General features: G+C 42.6%; 1 protein-coding gene across 1 annotated transcript in view; it reads right to left on the reverse strand.

The window, feature by feature from the left end:
• Nucleotides 1–779: 779 nt before the first annotated feature.
• The window catches only part of LOC119411657 (neurofascin), a 96,634-nt gene continuing 85,446 nt past the window's right edge, over nt 780–11,967 (reverse strand). Inside the window, exon 15 of the mRNA XM_037678560.1 lies at nt 780–1,207. Within this exon, the coding sequence (XP_037534488.1) occupies nt 979–1,207 (229 nt within the window). The 3' untranslated portion in view covers nt 780–978. The remainder of the gene's footprint in view (nt 1,208–11,967) is intronic.

Here is an 11,967-nt window from a genome sequence, read left to right on the forward strand (position 1 = left end):
CGCTCAGCACCAGAACCTGACTGTGCTCCAGTCAGAAAACTGACAGGATCAGCTCAATGCTAAAACAGGAATTTGCAGAACGTAGGAAGATAATCCACATAAACGCAGGATTAGCTCGCTCGCTAATAAGAGAATCAACTGGGTTTGGGTTTTTCTTTTACAGTTTCTCTCTAAACTACTGAAATGTTTCTCTTTTCTTTGAAGTGCACATATTTTACTATCATGCTCAGATTTTTCTTTAATCTTTTCTTTTAATGAAAATGATTACAGCAGAGCTTTCCTGCTGCTTGTGCATGGCTTTTTGTTGCAGGAGGCCACTGGAGCACAAAGTGAACACAAACATGCATTTTTTTGTTTTTACATGAAGAAACCCAAAATGAATTTTATCCTACCCAGGCTAAAGCCAACATGGAGTGGAGGTTGTGCATAGTTGTGTGAGGCACGGACATGAGCGTGTGAGCAGCATCCACCTCCCACTGCCTGAATATTAATATGATCAATGGATTCATCTGCTGAGGTTAGTGCTCAGAGGTGTCACGTCAGGGTGGACACGCCTGCTGATTCACTTCAGTGTGATGCTGCATCAGCAGCAACAGGCACAAGAAACTCATCTGAAATCTGAGGGCAGAAAAAACTCAATGAAACTCAAAACATGTCGTAATAATAAAAGCATTAAATTTCTAAAGAGTGTGGGTTCGTGCCTCCAAATGGGTACAGAAGGCACACGCCCAGCAGTCTGTGAGGATGTGGGGCAGACACGGTGCTGTCCATCCAGAGATCTCCTACGACTGGTCAAATTATCTGAGCTAAAAGAAGAGGTTAATGACCTGTGATTCGACCTCGTGCTTGTCCGCTTTATCTTAGAGAAGAGTCTGACGGGGCCTGCTGCCATTCTGTCTTTTAGATAATCAGGTGTGTGTGGTGCATTGAACAGAAATCCAAGGTTGGTTCAGAGTCCCAGCATGCAGTGCTGCTCTGCTACGCCAGAGAGTAGATGGCGTTAACGGGGGAGGTTGCCTCGGAGCTCTCGTTCCCTTCCGTCTCGTCCTTGTCCTTCTTCACCGTGTACTGACCGATGAAGGAGCCATCCTCGTTGAACTGACCATCGCCGCCTTCACCGTAGTCCACCAGGCTGTCGTCACTTTCCTTCACGTTTCCATCCAGAGACGTCTGGCTGCCCTGCAGAGGCTTGTTGTCTTCGTCGCTGCTGCAAACGCAGAGATGAAGGTTAAAGGTTAAAACCTGATGGAGTCAGCAGGAGAACGGGGGGGCTCAGTGTCCAACTTGACTCATGGAGCTACATCCTGTTTTCAAATTTTACTTCACAGCCTTTAAGACCTTATCCCATCAAACACAGAGTAGGAAATAAGAAATAATCCTAAAAACAAAACTTTTATCTTGAAATATGCCAATCAAAAACTGCTTGGTTGTTCTACTACTACAGATGGACTAATTTCCTTTCTAAGGACAGCAGGAACCGTTTGAACGAACAAAAAAAATAAAAACATTTAATAAGTTTAAAAATCACCAAACAAGTTTCCTCTAGTGATAAAATCTAAAAATATTTTTATAAACCTGCTGATTTACTTGTTCTGTAGAAGCAGCATTAAATCAGCTGAGTGGACTGTATCGAGTTTATTAAATAAAAAAAAGGTTCTTCCAAAGTTTGAAAGTGATCCAGAACTAAAGAGACTCAACAAGAACTGAATGGGACAAACTGAGACACCAATGCTAGACTGAAATGTTACAGGACATGTTGAGACAAAGTCTACAGCAGGTCACAAAAGTATTCACCCCCTTGCATATTTGATCTGTTTTGTAGTTTTACAAAAACTTCAGCAGCACTGTGGTCAGTTGGTTGAACTGTTGCCTCTCAGCAAGAAGGTCGCTGGATTGGATCCTGGCCCGGGACATTTCTGGGTGGAGTTTGAAAGTTCTCTCCGTGCATGTTTTCTCCATACACACCGGTTTCCTCCCACAGACCAAAAACACGCATGTTAGACTGATTGGTAACTCTAAATTGTCTCTAGGTGTGAGTGAGAGAGTGAATGGTTGTTTGTCTTGTTTGTCTTTATGTGTCCCTGTGATGGACTGGAGACATGTCCAGGGTGTCCCCTGCCTCTCGCACAGTGATGGCTGGACATGGGCACCAGTGACCCCTGTGACCAAAAAAGGAATAAGTGGTTAAAAGATGATGGATGGATGGTTGGTTTGGATGGATGGATGGAAGAATGGATGGATGGATGGATGGATGGATGGATGGTTGGTTGGATGGATGGAAGGATGGATGCCTGGTTGGATGGATGGATTGAAGGATAGATAGTTGGATGGATGGATGGATGATTGAAGGATAGATAGTTGGATGGATGGATGGTTGGATGAATGGTTGTATGGTTGGATTGAAGGCTAGATGGATGGTTGGATGGATGGATGGTTGGATGGATTGAAGGCTAGATGGATGGTTGGTTGGATGGATGGATGGATGGATGGATGGATGGATGGATGGTTGGATGAATGGTTGTATGGTTGGATTGAAGGCTAGATGGATGGTTGGATTGATGGATGGTTGGATGGATTGAAGGATAGATGGATGGTTGGTTGGATGGATGGATGGATGGATGGATGGTTGGATGATTGAAGGATGGATGGATGTGAAATGGAATTGTATCAGATAATATATTAACTTAATGAAATGTCTAGATGCATGTATGTTGTTTTGTTATTTAGAATGATGTTGTGTTTAAACACGATCTGATTCCGTTTCCGGTAGAAAATGTTATGTTCGTTACATGCCTACAACTCCCAACATTCATGCACCCACACATTATAGAACACAAGATGGTGAGATATTATTGGTTGAGAGCTGGGTCACATGATAGAGTAGGGCTTCCCATTCGTCGATGGTGGTGACTCCTCCTGGGAGGTGTGACCAAGCTCTGAAGAAGATGGGTTTTCAATTTCCACTCTGTGCCATTGTTTGAAACCGCATGGTACTGACCCAGGGCTGGTGATCTTTGTACTTTGCATGTGGGTAAAAAAACTTCTGAAATGGATGACAACTGCTCCTCCTCTCCCTGCTTCAGGTATAAAATATATTATAACATTCATTCAACCTTTATTTAAACAGATAGTCACATTGATAGTCACATTGGTTGGATGGCTGGTTGGATGGATAGTTTTACAATGTGGAATTTAAATAATTTATTAGTTTTTCCATAAATAATATTGTTACATATTCATAAAGTTGAATGGTGGGAAAAGTTCTTTTAAGTAGTTCTAAAATGTATAAAAGTGAAAAGTGTTGGAGGAATATGGATTCACTCTCTCTGCTTTGAAGTCCTCGGCATTCCTAGTTTAAGAACCACCTGAGAGTGATCTACGTGTGCCATCCTCTTCGTTTTCACAGTGAACAGTTATCACCAGAATCAACACCAGCACAAAACTCTAAGGCTCTGTTTACACGAGAACCACCTCTGGAAACATTTGTGTTTTTTCTGTGTTTACTGGGGCAAACAGACAAGAAAAACACACATTTAAGTAGATCTGCTATAGTTTTCGTGTCAAGCAGGGTTGCCCGTGGAGAAATGATGAACTAATGTACTGTTGCTCTAAAATGATTGTATTTTGACCCAAACTGTCATATGTGCTGAGTGGGAGTGTTAAGATCAGGTGTGTGTTATGTTTGGTCTTCTGGGGGCGGCTGTGACTGAGTGGTTAGAGCAGTCGTCCTCCAATGCGAGAGTTGGGGGTTCCAATCCACCAGGAGTCACATGCCGAAGTGTCCCTGGGCAAGACACTGAACCCCTCATAGCCTCTGATGTGTGTCCCATCGGTGTCTGAATGTGATCTAAAGCACTGATTAGTCTCTTTAGAATGATTTGTTCAATTAGCTTTGTAGAGTTCTAGTATAGAGCTGTATGAATGGGTAAATGAGGACACAGATTGTAAAGAGCTTTGAGTATCTTGAAATAAGATAGAAAGGTGCTATATAAGTACAATCCATTTACCATTTACCATTTGGTGAACATGTTCACGTCAAAAGACAGGGGAAAAAATTTTTTTTTTCATGTTTATCTGGCAACCCTGATGCTGGCTCAACTGCATGCAGTGTCAGCATGATCACAGTTACACCCAAACTGGTGAATACAGGAATGTCCCTTTGGACTGAGAATGTTGTTGGTTTGTGAGTAGCATAAAACTGCTCTCTGCCATTTATTGTAACTGTAGTTAGAGAAGAAAAACTTTGAATGTGCACGTGCAACTTCACTTGCGGAGTATTTTACACCTCTGCAGGGGGTTCCCCTGAAAACCTGAGACCAGGATTCAGAAAACTTTGGTTTCAGAGAACGAGAGATGCTGTTGGGTACAAGGACAACCGAACAGTGGCAGCAAAGCTCTGGTTTTACTCAAATTGTCCAGAGGCGTTTCACAATAAAAATACCTAGCATCTACAAAGTGGTAGCTACATTGTGTGAATGAAAAGATGTGAACTCCACAAAACTCCTTTTAAATTTCAGGTTTTAAAATAACAGAACAGAATGCCACAGGTGTGGATACTTTTGTAACTCGCTGTATCTTTTGCACAGTAATTCCCCAAAATGGTTCTTCCTCATACTATAACATTTTAGTCAGAGCTATAATTCCATCTGGGAGAAGTTGTAAAGACATGATTACCTCAACATCTACGGAAACAGTTGACTACCTATAAAACAGTTTAAGTAATCCAGGTCAGACTTCCTCCACCACTAATTAATCAACTGAATTAAATAAACAGACTGTATTTCATAGAACAGGGGTGATTAAAATACATATTAATATCATCCTTCAGTATCGAAGCCATGCCTTAATAGCAGACATAATCTGAAAAGAGATTATGGCGTAACATTTAAACACCTGCAGCTGATTGGATAGAGACAGCAACTTCATGCACAAGAAAAAAACAACGTTAGATTAATATTCTAATATCCAACAAACCATTGCAACATAAATGTGCTGGAAGGATGCAGCATTGCCATTTCATTTGTTGGATTTTCTCCCTTTCCGGTGTTGCATATCAGTCTTCAAAGATTCCCTTGGACAGATGTCCAACAGTTGCCATGCTCCATGATGAAAGACGTCAGGATTGTAGCAAAAATAATCAAATATAATTAAAAAATATATACACTCCCTGGCCACGTTGTTAAGCCCACCTGTTCATCTGCTTGTTAACAAAAAATAGCTTAACTGTCACGTGGCAACATTCCACCAGGCAGCTAGGCATGATCAAGACCACACTCTGAAGTTCAAACTGGGCCTCACAACTGGAAGAAAGGGGATTTAAGTGACTGAACATGGGTCACACGCAGTGACGATTTTAGCCTCTTTTTGTGGGTGCTCAAGTACACCTAAATTTTAACTCAGCACCCCTGAAAATTCAAGAAACCATCATAAGAATTTTGTAAGAAAGCTCAGTTCTCAAACCATAGACTCACCAAAATACTGAATACAGTTAGAATAAATATGGAATAAATGATGAATAAAGGGCATATTCTAATCACCCCTGGCCATACGAGCTAGTTCTAGTATTTCAGAAACTACAGGGATTTTCACACCCAGCCATTTCTAGGGATTAGAGAATGGTCCAACAAGCAGTACACAACAGGAACGAAAATATTCTCACACTCAAAAACATCATAAACAGTCAGAAAGATACATAACATAATTTCTACCCAGCATGCTTTGCAACGCATACACGGTCTCTGGGATGTGACTCTCTCACACATTATTTTAATACAAACAGATTGATTACTGAGAGAATATTGATGATGATGTTGTACAGCAACTTTGTAGTTAGTTTACAAAAGTAGTTAACCACAAAGAGGATGACTAAAGTGAGTTAATTCATTAAAGTAAATGACACAAGGGAGACGTCTGACAAAGATTGAATGCATTACTCTGCTTCAGCACAGCAGAGCTCTGCTTGGTCTTTTTGGTTCAGATGGACCAGATTAATTTCTGAATGGGACATGACTGTTTTACTTGTGATTTATGAATAGCTAATAGCTAATGATAGCTTCCGATAATTAAAAAATATATATTTTTAGCAGTTTAGTGTTAGTGAAGCAAATTTTTTTTTAGTTAGCAAAATTGCAGTTAGCGACGCTAACTTTTTGTGGCCATCTTGGATTTTTACATGGCAACCCAATTTTCGAAAGGAAACTTTCTTACGCCTAGATGCAGACACACAACAAAACAAAAGTTGGTACCTCACACAGTTTTTCAATTATCATGCACATAACACGTGTGAACAGATGGATAGAAGGAGGGTCTTTCTAATCCCCTCCTCTTCACTCTTTGACAAGCGACTAAGATCCATTCATTAATTCATTATCTTTACACGCTTCTTCCTTTGTGGGTCGTGGAGGTCACTGGTGCCCATGTCCAGTTATCACTGTGCGAGAGGTGGTGTACACCTGGACAGGTCTCCAGTCCATCACAGCGACACATAGAGACAGATGAGACAAACAACCATTCACTCTCTCGCTCACACCTAGAGACAACATGCATGTTTTGGGTCTGTGGGAGGAAACTGGAGTACACAGATAAATCCCACGCAAACATGAGGAGAGTATACAAACTCTACCCAGAAAGGCCTCCAGGCTGGGATTATAACCAGGGCAACCTGTTCGCTGAGAGGCAGCAGCTCTACCAACTGCGCCACTGTGCTGCCCATGGAGGGACAAAGATGGTTTTCGAAATCTCTTGTGATCCAGCCATGTTTGCTATGTTTAGGGGGTCATTAGGTCATTAAAAGAATGAGCGGCGGTTTTCGTCCTGGTCGTGGAACACTGGACCAGCTCTACACTCTCAGCAGGGTCCTGGAGGGTGCGTGGGAGTTTGCCCAACTGGTCTACATGTGTTTTGTGGACTTGGAGAAGGCGTTCGACCACGTCCCTCAGGGAACCCTGTAGGGGGTACTCTGGGAGTATGGGGTACCGGGCCCTTTGATACGGGCTGTTAGGTCCCTGTATGACCGGTGTTAGAGCCTGATCCGCATTGCTGGCAGTAAGTCGGGCTTGTTCCTGGTGAGAGTTGGACTACGCCAAGGTTGCCCTTTGTCACTAATTCTGTTCATAACTTTTATGGACAGAATTTCTAGGTGCAGCCAAGGTGTTGAGGGGATCCGTTTTGGTGGCTTTAGGATTGCATCCCTGCTTTTTGCAGATGATGTGGTCTTATTGGCTTCATCAGATCGTGATCTACAGCTTTCGCTGGAGCGGTTCGGAGCCGAGTGCGACACGGTCGGGATGAAGATCAGATCCTCCAAATCCGAGGCCATGATCTTGAGCCGGAAAAGGGTAGAGTGCCCTCTCTGGGTCAGGGAGGAGGTCCTGCCCCAAGTGGAGTTTTGAATGAGTTTTCAAGTATCTTGGGGTCTTGTTCACGAATGAGGGAAAAATGTAACGTGAGATCGATAAGTGAATAGGTGCAGTGTCTGCAGTGAAGCGGGCGCTGTACAGGTCTGTCGTGGTGAAGAGAGAGCTGAGTCAAAAGGCGAAGCTCTCAATTTACCGATCGATCTACGTTCCCACCCTCATCTATGGTCATAAGCTTTGGGTTGTGACCGAAAGAACAAGATATTGGAAATAAGCGGCTGAAAAGAGTTTTCTCTGCAGGGTGTGAGAAGCTCGATCATCCGGGAGGGACTCAGAGTAGAGCCGCTGCTTCTCCACGTCGAGAGGAGCCAGTTGAGGTGGCTCGGGCATCTGTTTAGGATGCCTCCTGGACACCTCCCTGGTGAGGTGTTCCGGACATGTCCCACCGGGAGGAGACCCAGAGGAAGACCCAGGACACGCTGGAGGGACTATGTTTCTCGGCTGGCCTGGGAACGCCTCGGGATTCCGCCGGAGGAGCTGGCCCAAGTGGCTGGGGAGACGGAAGTCTGGGCCTCCCTACTTAGGCTGCTACCCCTGCGACCCAACCCCGGATAAGCGGAAGAAAATGGATGGATGGATGGATGGGGCATCATCCAGTATGAAGAAGACATATATTTTGTACAGGGGCCTGAAACCCATGTCCCAGGTGTAAAAAAGTTCAATCTGGTCCTCTGGACATTCAAAAACAAAACAAAGCAAAACAACAAAAAAAAAGTAGAAACGTTTCATCTTTCATCCGAAAGACTTCCTCAGTCTGAGGAGCTGTATTCAGCTCAGTCTTATAAATAGCACCTTTTCAGAGTGGATCAACCAGTTTTCTGCTGACAACATAAACCAGCTGCTCACATGATCAAGAAGGACCATCAGCCTAACAATGGATCATTAGCACGTAGAAACGTTTCTATATTTTTTTGTTGTTTTGCTTTGTTTTGGTTTTTGAATGTCCAGAGGACCAGATTGAACTTTTTTAGATTTTTCTACCTGGATTATTGAGCATGCATCAGGATATGTCTCCCAGGTGTTTATCCACATTTTAAATGTACATACAGAGAAATTGTCCATCCTTTAAATGTCCTGATGCATGCTCAAAAATGCAGGTAGAAAAGACTGAAGAAGTCTTTCTGATGAAAGACGAAACGTTTCAACACTTTTTTTAGTTTTTGTTTGTTGAACGTCCAGCGGACCTGACTTTTTTTAATATCCTTTAAATGGTTTCCAGCCATTTTGATTCAATGGTTACTTTAGCATTACGTTTAAAACATTTTATTCCTCATTTCATCAATGTAACAAAGCAGCAACAATCCAGATGAGCTCAAAATGCACAAGTCTAAAACTGTTGGCTCTTTGCAGTTGACCAACAAGCCAACATCACACGTTGATCTTCTCAGTCCTCCCAAGCTCACCCACCCCACAGGTAACACCCAATTCCCACAACATGCACAAGCCGTGCACAAGCCAGCAACAAAATACCTGTTTTCATTTTCGTTCCTGTCACGGACAGATGACCCATTTCAGCATTTAGAAGAAAGAAGGACGAGACGTGAGAAAAACATGTTGGGGGGGGGGGGGGGAGTAAAATTGTGGATGTGCACAGAAAGAAACAACAACAGGCAAGTTCTTTACATGCATTTCTACCACATAAAACATACACAAAGACAGGATCACCAGTGTTAAAGACTGAGCCAAAAGCAAGGGGACCTAAAGACAATCTGATTCAAAGGGATATGTGGGGGTGGAGTGTGGGGGGGCAACGTTAAGTGAAGGCGTTTACTCAAAAGCAGATCATGCCACATATACAGAGCTATCGTAGATATTTCATACCTTTAGATTCAATGGGACTTAGATACTTTACAAATTAATTGTTTTGGGAAAAAGAGTTTTTACACAAACAAACAAAAGTTCCTGAAAATAATTTAACAACTATTAGATACGTGCGCTGGTGAAGATTCTCGGTCATCCAGGCCATGGTAAATGTTATGATATGCCATGTTAGATACGTGATTTTTGCGGATAAATGTTTTGTTACTGCTCTTCCCTCAGCGTTTATATTTAAACTTCTTAATGTCATTCTCATACAGCTGAGTTACTTGGAATATTTTCATCTCAGATTAAACAAGTGGTACACTCATGTCCCCCGTCGCTGAAGGATTGAAAAGTTAATGTTTGTAGTTTTGTAGTTGGGTGTTTTCTGGATTGGAATTGAACAGGGAATCTAAGTAAACCTTAAAGTTTTTGGTGCAAGATATTCAAGTGGGCAGGAGTTAAGCCCGGAGTATACTCAGGCGTACTTCAGTCCGTGGAGGTCCGCACATACTGGATTAGAGTCAAAGCGGATGCCCGCAGGGTATGTCCGTGTAAAGCTCAATTTTTACGACTGCGCACGCATACTCAGTGTCACACAATAAACTGCCCGGCGACAGACTGTTTTATATGCGACACCAATGTATTAAATTCCCCTTCTTCATCCGTGGTCTGGTTTAATGGCCTTTTCTTTTGTTTTCTTGCCAAGAGGCAAGCCATCTCTTCCTCCTCGTCCATTGACGCCATTACTGAAATTGTGAGAAATTAAGTAATTTGTCACGAGCAAATTAAAATCAGGCCCAGCATGGCTGCGTGTCTGAAGATTTCCTGGTGGGCTGGTCTGATGTGTGGGCAGCAGGGCCAGTGCTTCCATCCATCCATCCATTATCTTTTACTAGCTTCTTGCATTTTGGGTCACAGGGGTTACCAGTGCCCATGTCCAGCAATCACTGTGCGAGGGGCGGGACCAGTGCGCCCTGTATTTTTTATTCTTTTTAGAACTTTTTATTAACATATAAACCCAGAACACCTCTGCAGCTGGGGCTGCCAGCTCTCGTTTTTTTTTTTTTCTTTTCTTTTGGGGGGGGGGGGGGGGGGGGGGGGGGGGGGGTGTTGCTCAGTGCTTGGACCAATACACTTTACTTTATATATGCTTCCATTAGGTAGTTATTAAACAAAATGGGATACATTTTCATTGTTATGCTGATAACACACAATTACATTTGTCCATTAAACCCAATGAATCCAATCAGCTAGTTAGACTACAAACGTCTTAAAGACATAAAAACCTGGATGACCCTTAATTTTCTCCTGTTGAACACAGACAAGACTGACATGTCTTTTATCCCCCAAATTAAAAACGTTACTAGAACTGCCTTCTTCCACCTGCGTAATATCACTAAAATTAGAAACATCTTATCTAAAAATTATACAGAAAAACTGGTTCATGCATTTGTCACATCTAGACTGGACTATTGCAATGGTTTATTATCTGGGTGTCGAAATACTTCTTTAAAACGTCTTCAGTTGATCCAAAATGCTGCTGCCAGAGTCTTAACTGGAGTTAGTAGGAGAGATCATATTTCTTCAGTTTTAGCTTCTCTCCATTGGCTCCCTGTCAAATCCAGAATAGAGTTTAAAATCCTACTTCTAACCTACAAAGCTCTCAACAACCTAGCTCCAGCTTATATTACAGCTCTTATTGTTCCATATTTTCCTAACAGAGCACTTGCACTCAGACTGCAGGTTTACTTGCGGTTCCCAGAGTTTACAAAAGCAGAATGGGAGGCAGAGCTTTCAGTTATCAGGCTCCTCTCTTGTGGAACCAACTTCCAATCTCTGTCCATGAGGCTGACACATTATCCAGTTTTAAAACTAGGCTTAAGACTCTCCTTTTTGGTAAATCCTATAGTTAGGGTCAGCTTGGATTTCCTGAGCTGTCCCTTTTAGTTATGCTGCTATAGGCTTAGACTGCTGGAGGACAAACTGACCACACTTTTTCACCCTTCTACTGTCTTTACTTACTCTGCTCAACCTGTTTTGTATTTGTAATTATTTTTTCTATCCTTAAAATGTGTTTTTTGTCTATCAGGTTCACCTGGATCTATTTCTGGACCTATACCTGGACCTACCATTCTTTGTTCGTTTGTCTCTCCTTCCTGTCCTCTCAATCAGCCGGTCAAAGCAGATGGCCGCTTGTCCTGAGCTGGTTCTGCTGGAAAAAACTTTACTAATTGGCTTTTCTATGTATGTGAATGTTCTTGTAAAGTGCCCTGAGACAAATTTTTTGTGATTTGGTGCTATATAAATAAACTTAATTGAACTGAATTGAATCAACCTGTCAATCAATCCAGTAGGCGTGTCAGCAAATGACCAATCAACAACCTCAATTTGCCCTGAAGGTAAACGCCCCTTGCCTGCGGAGCTGGTCTGCAGCCGCTCAGGGTGGACGCTCGAGTATGAAGTACTCCTCTGTGGACAGTGAGCGTCGAGTACATGCGGAAAAAGGTCCGTGCTAGTATAGACATTTAAAGGATGTTTCAGGTAAGATAACGCACGTGTACATGGCTTGCAATCCACCTCTGCAGACGGTGTTCGGATTAATTGTGTTTTGTTAATTTTTCATCTGGGACATAAACTCGCTACTGGTGTATGATCGACAGCTTCTGGATCTTTGATTTTGTGCTGCCGATGTCACTTATTTGGATCAATATGAATGTATGCTGGATGAATGCTGGACCCCCCCCCCCCC

Source organism: Nematolebias whitei, chromosome 7 (assembly GCF_014905685.2).
Source record: "Nematolebias whitei isolate Nwh7 chromosome 7, NemWhi1, whole genome shotgun sequence".
Classification (NCBI taxonomy): domain Eukaryota; kingdom Metazoa; phylum Chordata; class Actinopteri; order Cyprinodontiformes; family Rivulidae; genus Nematolebias; species Nematolebias whitei.